At 37.8% G+C, this 21,369-nt stretch overlaps 1 protein-coding gene across 4 annotated transcripts in view; it reads left to right on the forward strand.

Annotated features, from left to right (window-relative positions):
• The first annotated feature begins 7,414 nt into the window (after positions 1-7,414).
• ryr3 (ryanodine receptor 3) overlaps positions 7,415-21,369 on the forward strand; it is a 108,797-nt gene continuing 94,842 nt past the window's right edge. For all 4 annotated transcript variants that reach the window (XM_049483365.1, XM_022685670.2, XM_049483375.1 and 1 more), the window contains exon 1: positions 7,415-7,773. In XM_049483365.1, the coding sequence (XP_049339322.1) occupies positions 7,726-7,773 (48 nt within the window). In that variant the 5' untranslated portion in view covers positions 7,415-7,725. The remainder of the gene's footprint in view (positions 7,774-21,369) is intronic.

The raw sequence follows: 21,369 nt of genomic DNA on the forward strand, positions 1-21,369 counted from the left end.
CGGCCAATCGCTTTCTCCACCACTTTTATTAGCAAGTTTATTAAAATCCATTCTTTTAGCACCCGGTGAACCCTGCTAAAATATCCAGTTCAGGACCAGCTGGTCCTCTGTCTCGGAAATTATAACTTAAAGAGACAATGTAGAGCACAGTAAATTCTGTGATAGCTGTAATCAGCTTCTCATCTTTTCTCACTCTAGTTCAGCCTGTGGTTTGTTTGGTCCGCGTGGCGCTGATTAACTACCGCCTAGCAAAGCTCGCTTCTCATTTGCATTAAGTTGAAAATATCTGAACTTTTTGCCGCTGCTGCCCAGAGCCATACAGACAGCGGCAGGAGCAAACAGTGCTAAGCAGAGCAAAAAAAGCTTCATGTCGCTGCAGTGTGAACCGTAAAATTAAGCTGGATCCTCTTTTAGAGGCTGTACGTGTGACGTAAGCACGTAAAGAGCTCCCGCAAAAAGCGACCCGGGACCCCAGTTTTTGGAATGGTTGTTCCAGCACACTGGTACCATTAAACACAATATTTTGTCCCTTCTCTACTCAGGAATGCTTCTGCTTTGAGTTTAGAAACAAAATAATACGGACTTCCCATTTAAGTAATGTCTCAAATAATTATTAATATACCACAGTTAGTTCCGACCCTGCCATGTGATTGGCTGAGAGTTTTATGAGTGACAATATTAGCGATTATGCGCTGTAACCAAAGCTCTCCATGTATTACTCCGCCACATACAGGTAACCTAGCAACGATGCAGCGCTTACAAAAAAAAGTCATTATTCACCAACGGGAGGCGCCTTGTTGTTATTAAAATAATAGCTGAAGTGTATAAATTTTCCAGTTAATATGGTATATTTTAAGCTGAATATAAGGAGGACCTTTGTAATTCCGCAGGTCTTGCAGCTGGGGGGCGCCGAAGTAAACAAAACTTTAAAACTTCTTTAAAAAATTCTTTAAAAGTCAAACCAGCACTGGACTTTAATCTACACAGATTTCTCCCCTGAAAACTGTTTGTTTGGGTGAGTAAAGCGCTACGGTTTATTATAGTACTCTTAAATTTTCACAATTTTGACTGAAATGGCCGATAATGCAGAGCTTACAGCGCAGCTGCAAGCAGAGCAGCTATATAACTTTTAAATAAAGAACAACAACAACAAAAAAAACTTTTAATAAACACTTATAATGGAACTGTGGTATAATCGCAACAATACACTCAAGGTTCGTGCTATAACGTGTAAAATTGGCACTGCTGTGCTGATCATCGGCACTCCGTCTGTGACCGATTTTAGACGCTAACTTATAGCACTCCCTCTCATGTATTATTGCTTAAATAGACACAAATTAATACAATATTAAATAAATGAATTACCATTTACTAAATTATTATGCTTAAGCATGTTGTAAATAGTAATTAGAGACAATAATAAAAAATATATAATGATTAATAATGTCTCAACATAATGTCTTAATGTATCCTTAAAGTGGAGGAATGATTATTTAAAATATTTTATAAAACTAATAGTCTATTAAACAATTTAAACATTTATTTATTATTTTTTAAATATATTTAAAAATAAATACCAAGGGAGGTGTTCAGATTTCAAGCCAATTACAGGAAGATGATGCATGCTATTGTCACCCATTAAACAACAAAAGAACAAAAAGAAACAAGATCTTACTTCTCTTCAGGTGCACACACATCACAAAGCAGCATGGGCACAAGAGCTTACACTTTTCACCTCTGTATCTACTGTAACTGTAGATTAACTTTTATTAATAAGCACTAATAAAAGGAATCAAAGGCTAATGTAAAAACATCACCAGGTAAGCTATATTATGTAACTTGATTTGCAGTAACTATTCAATCAGTGAACACAATTCTCCCTTTACACTTGCAATTATACTACAAATAGTGTAATGTCAAAGGTCTTACAGTTACTTCTAGTTCAGGACGGGTCAGTGGGTTGCTGATCTCATGTCCAGCAGGAGTGATTCTTAGAAAGTCAGTGCTGTAACCACTGGAGTCCTGGGACACAGACTTGCCGAGGGACACATGCTCATCCTGATCCTCCCCTGTAGAGACACACTGAATCATATCAACAGTTTTTACATTGTATGTATGTGTAAATCATTTTCTGATTAAAGGATTTAAAAAATAATAGCTCTGTAAATATGTTTTTGGAACTGACCCGACAATCTCCTTACCTTAAAACACATTTAGCAGTTACCCACTGGCTAATTCTAATTATGAACATGATGTGTGATTCTGTATTCACTGTTTGCTACAGATGTGCAAGACTAAGTACACCTAGAGCGCCACTCAATGGATATAAAGAGGTACTGCAAACAAAACAAATCTTCAGGCAGCATCATCATAATACAGTATATCACATGGCTATGACATTTATATCATTTTTTATCAGCTTTTTTACATATATAAGGGTCACCACATTGATTCTAGACAAATTCTGTTCAAAGAAAAAATAGTGCACCACAAGAACAATTAATAAAATAGAAGGTAGGTCATTTTTAGCATGCTGTCTGCCTGGGACGATCAATATACTCTCAATGATATAAACAGCTGAACTCAGATGAACCAGTGTCACTAGATTTTCCCCACATAGCATGCAAATCAGGACCCAGTCAATACACAGGTCAACCTAAGAGAGGCAGTTTCCACTACTAGATAGTGGAACAGGACAACAGGACAATTAATAACACTGTGCTAAAAGTGCATTTATCCCACTGTGCTAACAAAGGATAGGATTTTAGAAGTTGAATCCTTTTAAACTCATGTAATTATATAAAAGGGGTTAAATTACAGTGAAATTTGAGATATTTGTATTACATACAAACTACCATACATGACACATACAGCTCTGAAAAAAAGGACCACTTAAAAATGATGAGTTTCTTTGATTTTACAAAAGAAAATTCAAAAACCTCTGGAATAGATGGATGGATCACAAGCAATTAAACCAAGCTGAACTACTTGATTTTTTGCACCAGGAGTGGCATAAAATGATCCAAAAGCAAAGTGTAAGACTGGTGGAGGAGAACATGCCAAGATGCATAAAACTGTGATTAAAAACCAAATATTGATTTTATTCAATTGTTATTCCACCAAATATTGATTTCTGAACTTGTTTTCTTTGCATTATTTGAGGTCTAAAAGCTCTGCATATTTCTCATTTTCTGCAAATAAATGATGTCCGTAGTTTATAGAATAAAACAACAATGTTCATTTTACTCAAATATATACCTATAAATAGCAAAATCAGTCTAAATCAATACCGATTTAGAAACATAAATGGTCTCTACATTTTTTTCCAGAGCTGTACATGATCATCTTGGATACTAGAAGAAAACAGGCTTTATCAGATTCTTTCAGAGTCTTCTAGATTGGTATTAGAATCTTCAACATTATCAAGACCACCAGACAACTGCTGTGAAAGGTATGTCTCTGGTTAAGGTCTCAGAGTTCTATCCACGGGGCCTCTGATGTCTTGCATCACATGATAGGTGAAAAATGTAGATCTGCTTGACCAGACACAGCATGCAACAGAAACCTGAATCATGTTTCGGATTTCCACTGGTGCTAATCCTTGTCATAACAGCTATCACAAGGTTCAAGCCGTGGGTTCCTGTTCACCTCAGTGAGCATGGGGTATGCAAAAGTTTAGAAACTCAACCATTCCCAAGCCTAAATGATCTAAATGATCCTCCTTTTTTAAAACAACAATGATTTAATGCTTTTTCAAATAAAAAATGCAATTGAATGGTGTATGCTATGATTGTGTCTCAAAATCATTTAGTAATTACAATTCAGTCTGAATCAACAAGAACCAAACCTTTACCTCCAATAAAAGCCAAGAAAAAGACAAAGAGGGATATACCCACCTACTGGAAGGGAGGGGATCATGGCTTGAAAAGCAGGAAAAGTCCAGCTGGCATTTGACTCATTCAGGCTCAAATCCAGAGCAGACACAGATCCACTTAAGCTGCCGGCATCCACTAATGAACTCTCTCCTCGTATTGAGTGCAGCCCATTGCATTCCTCTGTGTCCTCTCTGGGTAAGGGCAGGATGTGGTGGTGCAACATGGGAGTAAAGCGGCCCACAGAGCATTGGCAACCTAATGAAAGCACATTTTCCAGGCTGTTGCTAGAGCAAGGTAAGTAAAAGCTAGATGTTGTCTTCCTCCCTGATTTAATTTGAACTCTGTTTTGGGTTAAAACCACTGGATTGTGCTGACACACCAACACAAGTTCTTTGCTGGGAGCATCTAGATCTTGCATCAAGACTGCATCCAATCGATTCTTCTGATTATCAAGTCTATCTGCCTTGGGAGCTCTCTGGATGCTTTGGTAAAGGACTTCTCCACATGGAGTGATTCCAGTGTCTGTGAGGAGATTGATGGTCTGAATCTGAGACACAGGTAATTTGCTTTCTAAACCTTTTAGTCCACCTGAGGCTAAAGTGTGCTCTGGTGAAACATGGTAATCATTGATCAGATCTGAACTGACCATGGTGTTCTGTTTTTTAACATTTTTTATTGGAAGACCAAGCTCTGCAAGACCCGTCTTAAAATTGCTTTGGCAATCATTTTCCCCTTGTAAATCTTCAGAAGAGTCTCCTAAAGTCCAGTTTTCAATGTAAAGTTCATTGTCGTATTCTGATAACTCACTGGACAGGTCTTGTTCCATCATTGAATTTCTAGCATCTTCTTTAGTAGCAGTGTCCTTTACAAGGTTGGATGTCTGACCTTCTGTGGAATGTGATCTTCCAGAAATCGCAAATCCACTTGAAAATTCTGGAATTTGAGAACAGTGCTCATTTACTTCTTTAGTGTTCTCTGACACGTTCTCTCTGTCAAAAAAGTGTCTCTGAATATTCTTCTGTACGTTCAGAGTGTTCTTCATCCGTGATCCCTTCAACCTCCGTCCTGAACAGGATGTTCCTAAGGCCCGCAGAGAGATGTGAAGTGTGTGCTGCAATCTGCTGGAGCAACTCTGCAACTTTCTTCTTTGACGGGTACTCTCGTCTTTCCAGTTGTTAGGGAGACTTGAATTCTTTTTGCCCTGATGATTGCCCATAGCAACGCTGGCTTAGCAACCTGCATAGCCAACAGGTCCTCTAGCCGGTGTATTTTTTTCTATTAGAACCCTCCTTTTGACCTCACCAAGATCCTAACATTTTGTCTTTTGTGGCCCCTCCTTCTTAATCCCATGACTAACCACACTCTCAATTTCTCAAGCAATCATATGTACCTTCCTGCCAGTGGTCTTTTATTATTATTATTATTATTATTATTATTATTATTATTATTATTATTATGTAGGCAGAGACTTCTGCAGATGCGGGAAGATGTAGGTACTTTATGATGGCTTCAGTAGTCCAAAGTTTGAACTGGATATGTAAGGCATTTGTGTTTAACAATTATTTATAAATGTACACTAACTCAGTAAGGACAGTAGTTCAGAAAATAATAATAATAAAAGGTTGTATATATTTGTTTTTAAAAGACTGTGATTAAAATAGATTAAGCCTTTAACTTTTTCTGCTCAACTTTTTGGCATGTGAGTCTGTTTTAAAATGAACTCAACCTTGTATCAAGAAAATGTTCACATTTTACCCTAATATGTGTTTTTCTTCTGTTAGCATAGACAAATGTATTTTCAAAAGGAAAAACTATCAAAAATGGTCTGAATAATATATCTGGAGTTTCTCCTAGACGACAGTGAGATCAATTTTTACACTGTATTTTTATTTTCTAAAATAATAACTTTTATTTACTTTCTCAATCAGGACATTGTTAATGCTGAGACATGTAAAAGCCAAAACGTACCTGAGGAGATAACATCCTGTGGACAGATGGATACATAGTACATCACTTTACTTTTTACAACTAACTGAAAACAGACTGTGGGCATGACAATGAACTACACAACATAATGAACTACACTATAAAATTACAAGTATAATCTCTATGGAAGATCAGTGTAGAATGGAATGCACACACATAAGGCAAAAGGAAAAAAAAAGTCAATTAGCTTGAGAAGCATAAACCTCCTCAAATCAGCGTTGTTACATTTGGTTGCAATCTAGCACATGCATGGGTAACCAACTAAGCTCTGGACCAGAGAAGTGCCTCCAGCAATGCAAATGTGTCTGTGAGAAATACCAACACATGCTGTGCTGAATGTAAACGACAGTGATTGTGGCTGAAGCTAACCACCAGATGGCCTTCTTGCTTCTTGAATGAAGGCAATTACAGCGGCTTGGGGCATGTCTGCATTAGAGAAGGAAGTGTGAGCTGTCCCAACACTATATTATACTGCATTAAATTACACACGTTTACAGTGTGTAAATGCTCCATTAAATGTTACTGAAAAAAGTTGTAAAAAGTTTATTTAATTTATTGTAGATTTGTACTATACTTCAATTCTGTGCTTGGCATAAACTTTTTAGACAAAAATGTGTTTTAATAAAATAATTTCCCTTTGCCTCATAAGAAGTAAATGAGAATATTGTGTTTGGTTTAATTTTCCGATGAATCCATTAACTAGTACAATAAAAGGAGCATGCTATCAAAAAACACTGGACTAAGAGAAAGCCTAGATGGAAACCAGATTTTCTGATATAATGTGCTTGGGACATGTTCTTTGGACATGAGATGTTTGTTTTTGACAATGGTTTTCTCTTTGCAAACCCCCTTGTTGAGTCCCTTTCTGAGGATAGATGCAGTATTTGTGGCAATCACTACCTGTAGGCACTGACATTTTACTGTTAGAGACTTATTACTCATCTTGTGATCAGTTGTTGGGCTGAATGTGGTAGGAAGGCCTAACTCAATTTCAAAATAGAAATAGTATTTAATTTTACTTTTATTTCTTCACAGACACTATGATATTTCCTGTTTTTTCCCTAGGTAACTTTATAATTTTTTTTATATGCATATATTCCTGCATTTCAGGGGCAACACTTATTAGTGTTGATTTAACACTAACAGTGTTGATTTAACACTGCCAAAGTTCCTGTGTATGGACAGTGTTAATAACACACTGTGTTAATTATCGACCCTCTTAACCATGTAAGATCAACTTGAAACCAGCTAGTTAATGTTACAAAAGCTGGTCTTGAGCTGTTTTATGGGGGACACGTCTTCTTTAGACTAATAACTATTGGACAGACGACATTTGATAAGATGAAATAAAGGCAAAGTTGTTGTGGGACTTTTTAATGTCCCACAACATAAAGGCAATAACAGCACAGTTAGTGTATCATCTTTCTCATCAGTGAACATTATTAATGTCAACTGCTTGAATAGTACTGATAGTTAGTCAGTTAGGTTAGGTTGTGCGGACGCCAATTAAAAAAATAACAGTCAACAGTCCAACCTGTTAGCTAGCTGGTTATTACAGCCATTAGTTCGTTTATAAAAGTCAATAAATTAAGTATCATGTGGATTTTTTTATATCTTAGTTATCTTATCTAAAAGTCAGACCGGGGGGGATCACGGGGAGTAGGACGGGAGCCGCTGTGGTCGTGTTGAGAGTGTGGGGGTGACCCCTGAGGAGGGCAGTGTGGTGGCTCTGCCCGCCCGCCCGCTCTCCCCTATATGGCTGTGGATTAGCTGTATGCTAATGTGGTGGTGAGGAGGAGAGGAGAAGCGACGCGGCGCTGCCAGCGGTGGCTTTCTGGGAGTCCAGGCAGGCTCTTCTACAGCCATGGCTGAAGGGGGAGAAGGAGAAGACGAAATTCAGTTCTTACGAACTGTAAGTAAAGACCTGTTCTTCATTCATAACGAAGGTGGCTATAGCGTTTCGGTGCGCGGAGACTGCGGCTGCGGCGGCAGTTAACGCGGCGGCTGCGCGAAGAGGGGCTCGTTCAAACACTCAGTGCTGAGACATCAGATTTTTAGAGCCGTCGAGGAGGCTTTAGTGCTGCCGATTTCCAGCGCAGAACACAAACTTGCTTCGTGTCCTGCTTCGATATTTTGAACCTGTGGGAATGGCGTGCCGTGTCGTCGATTATCCCTGATTTTACCTTTATCTGAAACTTGATGCAGGTGGACAGTTCGGCTCGTATCACCTGTCGTTACCGGTTTTGGATGTGAATTCAGATTAAGTCTTCCTCCTCCTCCAGCTGCAGCTGCAGGGCACACTTTCACCCTGCCTTTCCTTAAAAAAAACTTTTTTTTTTCTTTTTTTTTTTTTTTTAGCTTTTAGGAATTACTCAAATACTGGCTGCTTCGCGGTTGGATGTGGTTTGCCATGTATGAACTAGGGCTCGACTGATGTGAACATTTTGGGGTCGATACTCAATACCAGTTAACAGGTTAAATATTTCAATAATCTAAAATATTGACCAATATCTATTTTCAAGATTTACATTTTGTACTCAAACTTTCCCTAAGCTAAAAAGGATGCACATACATTATTCAGTTTATTATTCAGGCATCTAATTTTTAGGTTTTTTTTAATTATTATTATTACCTTTTTACACTTCATTTTTAGGCTGTGACTGAAATTGATCAGTAATCCCTCATTAGTTTTCCCCTATATCCTCCTAAGACCAGAAATCTTGCATAATATGCATTTTTTTGTTATTTGAGCTAATTGGCACCTTATTAGTGCAAAAACAAAGAATTATCTTTTTACATAATGTAGTTTAAGAGAAAGATGATGTGCACATAGTAGGATAGAACACAGTGAAGTCACAATTAGTAATGATGTGCGAAACAAGTTATGTGTTACGTTGTGCCTAAACATTGCAGCATTGTTTGCCTGAGTGCAAAACAAAAGTAGGAACAACAATTGTGAACCCTTTGAGCAATATAGCTTATTTGAAGTGCTGCTTCAACACGCAGACCTAACAAAGTAAAAAACTAAACATAAACTCTTCTGCCACCACTAGGTATGTACGAGGACAGTATAATGGCCTTATAAGTGGACACCAGGCCCTTGTAGAGCAAAATTTAGTGTTGCCAGGTCCTAGGAGGATATAGCTACAGACAGTAGCCTTCCAAAGTCTAGTCTGCATACTAGGTTGGCTTCATTTCTCAGCTGCTACTTCATAGTAGGCTGTTCCAAAGTAAAGTAAGGTATTCTTCTTAAACAGCCGAGAAATTCAGCTGATGTCCAGAGTGTTTTACAGGATGCAGCTAATATATCCTTTGTGGCCATCAGTTGCCCACAATTTACTGTGCAAGGGAAATTTATAGAAAAACAACACTACAAAATCTGGGCAAAAATGGCAGGAAACTCTTGCTTAAAATTTTTATAAATCATTATTCTGTGAAATAATCACTTACATTTTTCGTTACACATTTGCACAGGATGTCACTCAAAATCCTCTCTACACTGTTCCAAATACTCTATACTTCTGAATGTATTCGCTCGCCTGCATTGTGTTTGGTGATGTATTGTGTATGGTGATGTACCTGTTCCATGAAGCTCTCTATACTCTACTGTTCTTGAGCTGATTAAAGGCCACATGTTATAATATAACTGACAGTTGACTGTGGAATATTTAGTAGTGAGGAAATTCCATGACTGGACTTGTTGCACAGGTACCATGCTGTTCACTGAGCTCCTGAGAGTGACCCATTCTTTTACTAATGTTTGTAGAAACTGTCTGCATGCCTAGGTGCTTGGGTTTATACACCTGTGGCCATGGATGTGATTGGAACCTGAGTTCAATGATTAGATAGGTGAACGAATACTTTTGTCATTAAAGTGTATGTGATCAACATGCTACTGAGGGTAAAAGGACTGAGGACCCCTTGTACCGTGACTGAATTGGGAATGCAGCAAGTATATGTAGTTTACTGAGTAGCTATAGAAACGCATGTGAGTTTGGACACATCTTTATTATTAACTTATATGTGAGTGGCTGAGCCTTGTTTAAATATCTGTATACACCACAAGAGATTTTTAAAATACGGTTAAAGTCTGTGCTGAAATGTTTTACTGTTATGTTATTTTAAAACCTCCCATTAATAAACTACATGGGAAAATATGTGAAACTCACAGTGCCCAAGGACTGTCACTATTTATAAAAGCAAACACTGTCAGGTCCAGTCCTCTCCACTGTTATATACTAATAACAAGACCTGGATTAGGACATTTAGAGAAAAAATGATAATGATAAAATGTAAGTAGAGATGTATTTCGGTCACAGCCATAGAAATTAATTTCTATCACTTGAAGTCATATAGTTACAATATCTCTTTTTATGGTACAGTCTAAATCAGGACAGGCTGATCCAAAGCTGGATGCATCATGTCTACCGAGACTCACTGGAACACAGTCTAATATAAAAATGCAGCACTGGAGGTGAATATACAGGATCTTTTTGAGTTTGCTAGTAATTGGCTGTTATGTTCTTTTAATATACTTATATACTTGATTTTTAACCAGGGAAGGGTTGTGTTGAATTTCAATAAGTTAGATTGTATTGCTGTTACAAAGCTAAAATCAGGCATTGTACCATAATGTTGAATGTCCATGGTATTGAATTTCAGTGATACCATGAACAAAAAAAATCCAATTCCCACACTCAGAAAGTTAAGAGTGCTTCTACAACCCCAAGTTTAAAATTCAAGATGGCTGCACCACATAGTTAACCGGATGTACAATACAGTGGGGCATATTGTCATTCACCCTAAAACACCAGCAAATGATTGTCAAACCAGTTTTAAAAAGTCTTTAACCAACTGAATGTTTAATTGAAACGCTGTCAACTCCAGTGTGCTGTCATTCCTAGCTCTGACATTAGACTCATTTGTTTATTGACATATTATTGTCAACAGGTTTGCTGTTGTCAATATCAGTCAGTCTTAGTGGCCAACTGTAACATTGGTTAGGCTCTAGAGTAAATATAAGAAGTTTGCTTAAAAATCCTAAATATATACATTATATTCTTTATGCAGATGTGTCCTATATTTCTGTGTTTGGACACAGATTACTTGCAGTGGCTACATAAGCCCTACCACTGCACACTGAGTTGAAATCTATATGATAATATTGAGAGCTCTTCTGGTTTAAATGACCCCCACTGTTCGTTAGCTGTGAATGTATTGAAACCCATAGACTGTATACAGACACTTAATATTGGATGCATGTTCTTAGGTCAGTCATAAAATAACTGCTAACAGTCAATGTATATGGCAGTGCAGTTACTGAATATGTCAGTTATATTTTGTGCTACAGCTTTGGTTGGCTTTTGTAATGGATGTGGCTGTAATGGATAGAAGAGGAGGAGACTATTCAGCTAAATTTTATTCTTACAAAGTAGCTGTTTAGGCTGGCACATTCCCCAGGGTTAATAATTGTGAACTCAAAGTGCTTGGCATGCCTGTAGTGTAATAACCCACAATACTCAGATTCCATATGTTGGTGGTGGCATGCTAACAATCTGATGACACTGAAAAGTGTAAGTGGGTTATTGAGTGAATTACGACCAGTGAGTTTGCTATACACCTCCTGGTCAGCATGTGAATCTGAAGATCTGAGGTTTAATATAGATATATACATTTTCTGGCCATTAATCAAGTGTAGTCTGGATCTAAATTACAGTATAAATCCAATTTATTTTGAATTCTTCTTTTGGCTTGTGTCTTAAACTGGGAAATTGACCCAAATATTTTACATAAAAGGTAAGATTTCTTAAGATATTTTAACAGTTATCATAATGTGCACTGTGTTACATAGATTATTTAGTCCTTGTTGTTGTTCTGTGATATATGTGGGTGTGAATTTAGGGTCTAGTCTTTATCTGATTTCTGAATAAGTTGTTTCTGCTGCCTAATAGCCTGTCACTACCAGTTGAAAATTGTACCAGTATGTCGCAGGACTCTGCAGAAGGCAGGTGTATGTAGTCTCACCTTGCCGTTAAGGTGTTAAAGTGGAAAACCTGGCAGCGAAGGGCGAACACACACTGAATGGAAATACCCAAGGGATGTGAGTAGAGCTTGTTCCCCCAGTAACCGCCAGACTGGTGTGAAATATTGCCACAGTTCTGTCTATGCCACTTCCTTACTGAGAACAAAAATATTAAATAAGGATGAAAGAAGAAATAAAAATATTATTTTCGTCTTTTGCAGTATTGTTCAATTTCAGCAGTGACTGTGGTGCGTATCATAGATAGCCTCTTCTCATAGCTTTCTTTTATGATTCTGATGATGGAAACCACAGAATAGTCAGGAAAGAAAATACCTCATTTCTGAAAAGGGTGCATTTAATGAAAAACTCTCAGTTTCACTGCTAGTGTACACAGTTACATATCTGGAGTATTCATTTATAACGCAGTCATTTTCCCCCTCCTTCATCACACACAAGAACAGTAGAAGTACACCACCCCATATGAATATTTCCACCCAATATCTTTGGCAAGGTGTTATATTTTTTATAAGGTCTAAACCTGTTAGCTAGCTTTATGTGGAAGCTAAGTACTAAGCACGGACACCACTCTGTTTTTGTCTTTAAAGACCAACGTAAATCAGTAACTACTTCATCTGCTTAGCCCCAGAGCACAAAATAGCTGAGTTAAGCTATCTTAATGCTACAGTTGGCTAAAGCTGTTAGATTGTTAGCTAGCAGGTTGAGGTCTAAAACTTCATCTTATAGCACAATAAAAAACAGAGCTGCAAATTATATTATAGCTTCTGTTTTCAAAAGCCAACCAAGTTTTTTTTAAATATATATATATAGTAAAAAGGAGGGAGGGGCATCCATTCCTAATAGGTAGACTGTTCCAGAACCTAGGGTCTGGTACCGAGAAAGCTTGCTTAGCCTTTGAATTTTTTTTATTTTTCCCTAGAAAACTATTTAATTGAATAATGTGAGAGTAAAATGGGGTTTGACATCCCTTGAGTGTGTCTTGCTGCTGACTTTGTAGAGATTCACAGAGATTTATTGAAAGTTGTGAAGGGGAAGGGGAAAATGCTTTATATTCATTAGTAATTTGAACAGGCTTGCTTTGCAGTGTGTAGGTGTGTATGTTAGTGTGTATGTTAGTGTGTGTGTGTGTTGGTGTGACCTGGCCTCAGAGCAAACTGAGTCCTGAACTGCTGCAGCAATTTCTGTCACTCATTTTTGTGTGCTGCTGTTAAACTGGACATAGACACCTCACTTAAAAACCAGCTCAGATATTAGTATTGCCAATTTTTTAACTGTGTTAAACTCAGTCTGGTCAAATAATGACACTAAAAAAATATAAAGAATCTAATTATAATGGAATACATTTTATCTATTTATGATTAGATTAATTTTGTATGCAGGTGTAGCATATGTAGTGAGTAGCGAGGAGGGGGTGAGCACTTGCTTATTATTATTATCATTCAAGGAACAGTCACTAATACCGGCCGTTCTGAATAGGGCTGTTCATAAAGAGTGAGAAGGGTGCTGTGGTGCTCGAAGTATTTGGACCCAAACATGTCACTGGCGTTTCATTAAGATCTCAGACAACCGCGTTAACTTGTGGAAAAGAGGTATAAAATGTCACCTTTAAGTCCAGGTACTCTCAGCAGTGCCAGTACAGTAGCAGTGGGCTTATTTGGAGTTTATGTTGTTCTGGAAGCCTTCTTACATTCCAAAAGGAGACTCTGGGGTTTAAATTTAGCCCCCTAAAAGCTGATGCTTCCACCGCACATACATACACAGTTCTCTGGCACCAACCAACCTATGGCAATTGCATCAGCTCGCTCAGCTAACTCAGCTAGCCACTAACATTTTAACACCATTTTTATTGGGATTATATGATAGTTAAAAGTCACTGTGCTATCACAAATGTAGGGAACGTGATAATCATAAAATAATATAATACTTAGCTAAGCAATTTATTTATCCTGACCTGTGTGATTACTTTTTAACATTAACATTGTTATGTGGAATAGTGGAGACCTGACTTAGCAAAAAAGCAGTTAATTATGAGATTTATTTATGTGGTTTATGGATGTCTTTAGAAGTGTGATCTATAAAGAGTTCACTTGTCCCCACCCCTAGAGCGGAAACACTATATTGGGTCTACTATGTGTCTAGGTCTGCAGAGATCAACATAGCACCATAACACCATGATGGTGCTCAGCAGGTTGTTACTGTAATAGTTTTCACCTTTTTAATCAGATCAAATCAAGTTTGAAGCATTTATCTGAAGTATTTATGCTGTTATCACAATAAACTTTACAGAAATCTGGTTGTAATTATGATCTTTTTATTTTATAGACTAATTGAATGAAGATGGACACACATAAAGGTGGAGCCCCTCAAGGGTTCTTATTAGACCCCTTTTGGATATTTTGAAAGATTAAACATTTATTTTCCTTGGAATGGAAAAATATGAAAAAATACTTAACATGCAGCTCTGTTATACTTAAACTGTTTAAACCATTAAAACCATTGACAGAGCAGACAGTTACAGCAGCAGAGAGTTTGATGGGCATTTCCCACCATTGTGTGCCAGCTAAATTTCAAGACATGGTTAATTGACATATTTTATTGATGATTTATTTGTGATTTATTGAAGACCTTTCTCACTGCCTTTTTAATGTTTCCTGGAATACAAAGCAACATCAATGGGAGCAGGTGACGTTATTTTATTATTACATATTTATTATCATTGTATGCAGATTTTATGCAGTGGTATCGGAGGAAGCATGTGTTAGTCTTCGCCCTCCTGGTGTGTTGGGGCATTACTAGTGATAGGGTAATTAGTTGTGGTTGGATAGGGTAATAGGTTTGGCTGTGTAAATTGGGGAGAAAATGGGAAAAATTTGAAATAAAATTATATATATATAAAAAAAATGAAAATACGTAAAAAAAAAAACGTGTAAAAGTCATTTAGTTATTAAAATACATACATCAAGCATTAATTGTGAAAAAAATATCTATTTAGTATTATTATTCAAAACTGATTCAAGAAAGAGTTTTTTGAAGACATGACAGGCATCAAGACCTATAGAAGTTCTTAACAGCAGGGAAAATACCTATTGTAGATAGTTCTCTGTATCACTCATTTAAAAACAGTTAAGTCAAAGAACCCTTTACCAATGGTGAAGTGTACTTTTGCTGTGACATGAAGCTCTTGCCAAGTCTGTCTGCGATAAGTGATTGTGGTGGAGACAGGCTAAATGACTAATTCATTTCAGAGCTTTTTTGTGCTTGTCATTGTGCAGCATGCTGTGTATCCGTTCTCTCAGAGACAAGGTGCTGAGAGCAGATAGATGCTGGGGATATGACTTATGAGAGGTGTCCAGGTTATCTGCTGGGCTGAGGGCCAGTACTGAATCCCTGCGGGACGTGAGTAGACTATGACCCCTTGCGTCATTATATTGAAGCTCCTCTGCGGCTTCTGACCTGAACTAACTTCCTATGCCCAGCTAAGCTCACTGGGTGCCTTCGCATTGGTTAGAGAGGCTGATGTCACTGCCTTGGTGTGTTTTCTGGCACTTGTTCAGTCCCAAAAGGCTTGGAGCAATCTGTGCTGAAGGACAGAATGCCTTCTCCCATCCATCACCTTCGCCTTTGTGGATTCAAGCCTTGATTACAACATAATTTACTTGACATGGCCACCTGAGAAAGCATTTGAAAAGCTGAGAGCAGTACAGAGTGCTGTTTTATAAAGCAGTTGAATGAAATTCTATCCTATTAATGCTCTTAAGGGAGAGATTTAGTACATGTCCAAAAGTATGCAGGTCCCATTCTATTTAGTGTATTCAGCTCCTTTTTTGTTGTACACATACAGGTGGCATAATCTACTTAGAAAAGTACTACAGATAGATAGGATGGCCACACTTGGACACACTCAATCAGAATGCCCTATGCCAGGCATCATATAAATCCCCTCATGACTGGACTGTGGACAAGTAGTAATGAGGTATCTGGAGTGATGGGGCATTGTCCAAAATGTAATCATATGGCATCAGTACCTATAAACTTGTAAATTCTATTTTTTTTTTTTTCATTATTATTTGTGACACACAACATAGTCTTCATTAAGATAAAACTTTAAAAATGGAATGCTGTAATAATCACTTGAAATGATTTAATTTTGCCAAGGATGTTACATATAAAATTCAGTTGTCTCTTGTAAAGTTCTGTGCCACAGTAAGGAAGGTTTGTAAAATGAGGGGCATGAATTCAGGAGGTTTGCAAAGTTGTAGGCCTCAGTAAATGGGGATCTTCTCCAGAGTAAGGATTGTTTTTAACGTTTTGGGCCAAAAAGTGAGTTTGTAAAGTTATGCATAAGGGTGAGTTGTAAAGAATTACACCTCAGTAGAGGGTTTTTTAAAGTTCATCTTTACACTAAGGGGATTTGTAAAATTCTGTTCCAATCTAAGTGTTTTTTTTAAGTTCTAAACCTATGTAAGTGTGGTTTGTAAAGTTTTGTTTCTTGCAAGTGGTGTTTCTAAAGTTCTGTTCCAAAGTAGGAGGTGGTTGTATAGTTTGCTCCACTGTTAGTGGCATTTGTGAAGCTCATTTTCACTGTGTTTTGGCCCACAATAATGGGATTTGTAAAGATTTGCACCACAGTAGGGGGGTTTGTAAGGTTCCGCTTTACAGTAAGCGGATTTGTAAAGTTCTGTTCCACAGTAAGTGGGTTTGTAAAATAAGGGGGGTTGGATGGTTCGGCACCACTGTTCCACTGTAAGGCGCTTTGTAAAGTTCTGTTTTACAGTGAGAGGGTTTGTAAAGTTTTGGGCCACAATAAGGGGATTAGTAAAGTATCACAGTAAGAGGCCCAGACTGGGGGAGTTTTGTTGTGTTTAAAGTGTGAGGGATGTGATACAGTTGGTGAGCCCCACAGCTCTGGGGATTAAGCTGTTAGGGTGTCATGGTAATTTGTGCAACAGTGTAACAGTACTGCCCTACACTCCAGTGATCAGCTCCTTAACCGGTTGTTCAAAAATATTTCAGTGTTTTACTTGTTGACTTGTAATCATTATTCACCATTTAAGATTATTAACCTCTTTGCCTGGTGCATTTTTTATATATGTATATTTAACTGTAATGTTCCATACATGCAGTGTGGCTCATCTACTCCATACAAAGCAGGACTGATTAATCTGTATTTCAAGCACATCCAGAGATAACTCCCTCCTTTCTAAGCCGGTTTGTGCATGCTGCTTTCATTTGTCAGTGTTGATGGAGGTTACTCAGTCGTGCTTGCAAGCCATTTTCCTTTTTCATGAGAAGGTTTTAAAGCAATATCCTAGAAAGCAAGCCTGGGGAAATCCTATTTATTGTACTTTTGAGCAAAAGATGTAATATTTACAGGTAAAACTCTTTATCTTTTTTCTCTGGATATCTATCTGGATAGCTGCCTCTCTCTAAAAACATGTTTTCCTCCTGTGTGTCACATCTTTGAAATAGGTCTCAATCCAGGATACAAGCAAAAAGATCCCACAAGCACCTTATTAGCAGTTAAGCAAACGGGTTGATAACAACTTCAGGATGTAGAGGGGTCAGTTACTGTGGTGGAAATGCAGTGTGTTCTGGATTTAATCCAGCTCTCAGTGAAAATTGATTTATCTCTCTCACCATTGCTGTGGGAAGAGAAGAGCTTATGCATTAGTAGATTTCTTATTGATACTGCTATAGCAATATACGGTAAACTCTATTAAAATTACAAACAAACCTATATAACAACCTCAAAAATCAGTAGTGAATTTATGAAAATCATTTTTTTCACAAATTTGACTAATTTCCCACACAATTCATGCATGTTCCAAGAAATACAAAATGTAAGACAGGGGTGTCAAACTCATTTTGGCCGAGGGCCACATTGGCATATTGGCTGTCCTCTGAGGGCCAGATGTAACTTATAAATGTAATAAAATGTAACCAAATGTAATATAAAATGAATGTAATTACTCTTTAATGTTAAATAACTCTCAATGGAAAAAATGTTTGCTTGTTGCTCTATTAACATAAATCCTTTTAATTTGTCATGTTATGAAATCCAAAAACTCCATCAATCAAGAACCAAACTATTCAAGTGAATAGAAATGACATAAAATACAAGTTATATTAACTTTGATCAAAACGTTTGATACTGAAATAAGGCTTAATAAATATAAAATCAAAAATTGTGAGCTGTTAAGAATATGTGATAGATTTAGCAGTTCCTCAGATTTAGCAGTTCCTCATCCAACCACTAGTGGCAGCTGCAGCAGCAGCACAAGCCCCCGCTGTCTTCACTGAGTCAGAGCTACAGCCCAGCCACGGGCTACAGGCTCAGCTCAGCCAGTCTGGAGCGTTTTTAAAACATTTTAAGTTCTTCTGTGTAGGAAATAAAGGTTTTAACCCCACTAACCGGATAATACAGCTCTCTACAGCTCATCTTTCAGCACAAGCAGCTAACAGCAGCAGTTCAGAGCAGCGTCACGGAGTCACTGCTCGGATTAACGTTACATTATAAACAGGTCAGTTAGCGCGCTGCTAACCTCAGAATGTTTATAACTACGGAGTTTAGTGCACACACCACGGCTGCAGGGTTAGACTGTTGAAGGCTACTGAAGACTATAAAAGGCTATTGGAGGTTATTGAAAGGGTTATTGGAGCAGAAATCAGTACAGGCTGGTTAGATAAGTGATTCACGTCTTCGTCCTTCGCTGCGGTGAAACTGAATAGCGCTGACACAGTGATGTTTATTAAAATCATTAAAACAGATTTTGTCAGGTATTGTCTTATAAATATTTACACATAACTTATATCTCTCCTAAAAAGCGTTTATTTTGGTCAGTAACACTCTTCGTAACACAAAAGGCATACCATTCTTTCGCCTTGAAGCACAGCCGTCCGTCTGAATCAGCTTCTCTTTTTCTGGACATTATGGGATAAACATTTCACCCGCGAAGTTACGCCTTCCCTCCGGCAGGGTTTCCACATCAATGACTACACTGCCGTGTAGTGGCAGTAAGCCGTAACTTCGCGGGTAATACAATCGACAAGCATTGTGGGAAACGTAGTTTTTGGTCAAAGCACGCTTCTGATCCATTTATTATAGACACTAAGATCTTACAAGCTCTCGCGGGCCACATAAAAGGACGTGGCGGGCCACATTTGGCCCGCGGGCCTTGTGTTTGACACATGTGATGTAAGAGATAAGCTGATAAGATTTTTTGTTAGTAAATCTGTCTGAGAGACAGTTGTCATTGGCACAAACTTTTATTTTTGTATTTTATACAAAGTCCATAGAGTGTGTATTGTGAGGTTACACAGATCTGTCTTATACTGTAATGTGAATTTTTTTATTTAAATTTATTTTGTCCATTTACTCCTTATTTAGTACTTTAGTCCTCTTTTATATTGTATTTTTTAATTATAATTCATCTGAATGTTTTTAACTCTTTAATTTATTATTTCAATCCTGTTAAACCTAAAAACTCTCTTAGGTGGATTAAGATGCTGACACTGTGTTGCAAAGTTTGTGAGTTTATATCCCGGGTCATGCTGCTTTTCCATCAGCTGCTAGGTGCTGAGAGAGCAGAATTGGCCTTGCTCCCTAAGGATGGGTAGATGATGCTCTCTTGCATCATTGCTTCTACTATGATGCTGGCTAGCACAGGTGTCTGTTGGCTAATGATGCAGAGCTTGGGATCCACTGTGGAAAATAGTGAAAAACTGCAAATGGAGATCCATTTTGACTATCTGTGATGGAGCAGTGTTTTTGAGGTCAATACCAATTGCAATTTGGATTTCTGTATCAATTCAGGGTGGGGCAAGATGCCACAGAAACACTTTCAATCTGTGTCGAAGTGAAGTTGGCTTTGGTAGTGCTACTGTGTCTGATACTCACTGTACTAAATCAATGTACTCAAGAGGGGTATCCGGTCTTGATCAGATATTGTAAATCATTTAAGATTTCTACACTGGTTTTTGATTGGATTCTGCTGCTTTCTGTAAGGTACCTATTGCCATTTAGTGGTTGAATAAGGAACTACATTGTCTTGTGAACTCAAGCAACTCTATGCAGCAGCTCTCATATATTTAGGAGTTAAGGATTGTAACAGCTGTGTGCAGGTCTCAACAGAGCTAACAAACACTTCCTACAGCAGACCACATTTATCCATGACCAAAAGTTGATTCCAGTGTCTCCAAAGACCTTATTAATGAGGAGTTAGGCCAAGGACTGCTGTATGAATAGGGTTTTTCGCAACACTAATCGTGGCACACATTTAAGGGTGTAGTCCTGCCCAATCAGATTGCCGCTTGTGCTGAGAGCGGAGGATAATCAGATGGAATCTCACCTTTGCTTTGGAGATGGTGCACAGGTTTTTTGTGCATTTTTGAGTGAAAAAATATAAACTATTAATTAAGTTTTTAGCATATTTTATAAGTTATTTATAAATGTTTCTGAAATGTTTCTCTCTTTTCATTCAAAGAAGATTGGTCTAGCATGACTGAAAGTAAGCATCCGGTTGCGTTGCAAAGATGGCTGCCAACTAAACTGCTTGTCTATAAGTATCTGGGGTCTCTATTTCACATGTGGATGGCAGTAAAGCCCCTGCTTGACTTGCTATAGACAAAAGCACTGGGGATGTTAGCTGCTTGTACTCATAAAGCTGTCAGTGTCGGTGGAAGCAACCTGTCAGAGTACTTGTTAATGGTTAGCGATAGGGGGATATTGTGCCATATCACCCACCTCTAATAATCATTTCAGGGTACTACTTTTTTGCTGTTTTTAGCAAAAGAAAAATTGTTCTGTTCTCATTTTCCATTGTAGATCTACTAGAGACAGATTATAGCTGTCTGTATCATTTATTTTACTTTAATCCTGGATATATAGCGATATATGGAGTGCATTATTAGTACCATGACATTCTGTTAATATTGTTGAATATTCAATAATAAAATGTATTTTCATTTTGTTGCAGTAGTGCATTCTTGAAATAAATTTTTAAATGTAGTGTTTTGTCATTTTGCCAAGTGTATCGTTGTCATGAAAATACCATGAAATATCGTGATCTTATTTTAGGGGCATATCACCCACCCCTAGTTAGGGATGTATTTGAGATATTAGGAGAAAGGCAGATTAGCTCTAAAACATGCCTTGGAGACCCCCCCACCTTAAAACACCCGATCCAGCTAAACAGGGCATCTGAATACTGGAGCCAGGTGTGGCACATTAAGGCTGAAACTGAACTCCTTAAGGAGGGTTCATCTTCAGTAGTAGGTTTGAGCATACTTGCTCCTGTTGAAAACTCAAGTCCTGCTTTAACACTGAAGACAGTGCTCTGAATATGTATGTATGGGTGTAGTCCCAGAGTCTTCACAAAAGCAGATGTTTGGCATTTTATGATGTGGCAAATCTGTGTGTAAACACTACTTATCACACTGTCTGACATTTATGAGTGTTTTCAAGTGTTC

Source organism: Astyanax mexicanus, chromosome 1, assembly GCF_023375975.1.
Source record: "Astyanax mexicanus isolate ESR-SI-001 chromosome 1, AstMex3_surface, whole genome shotgun sequence".
NCBI lineage: Eukaryota > Metazoa > Chordata > Actinopteri > Characiformes > Acestrorhamphidae > Astyanax > Astyanax mexicanus.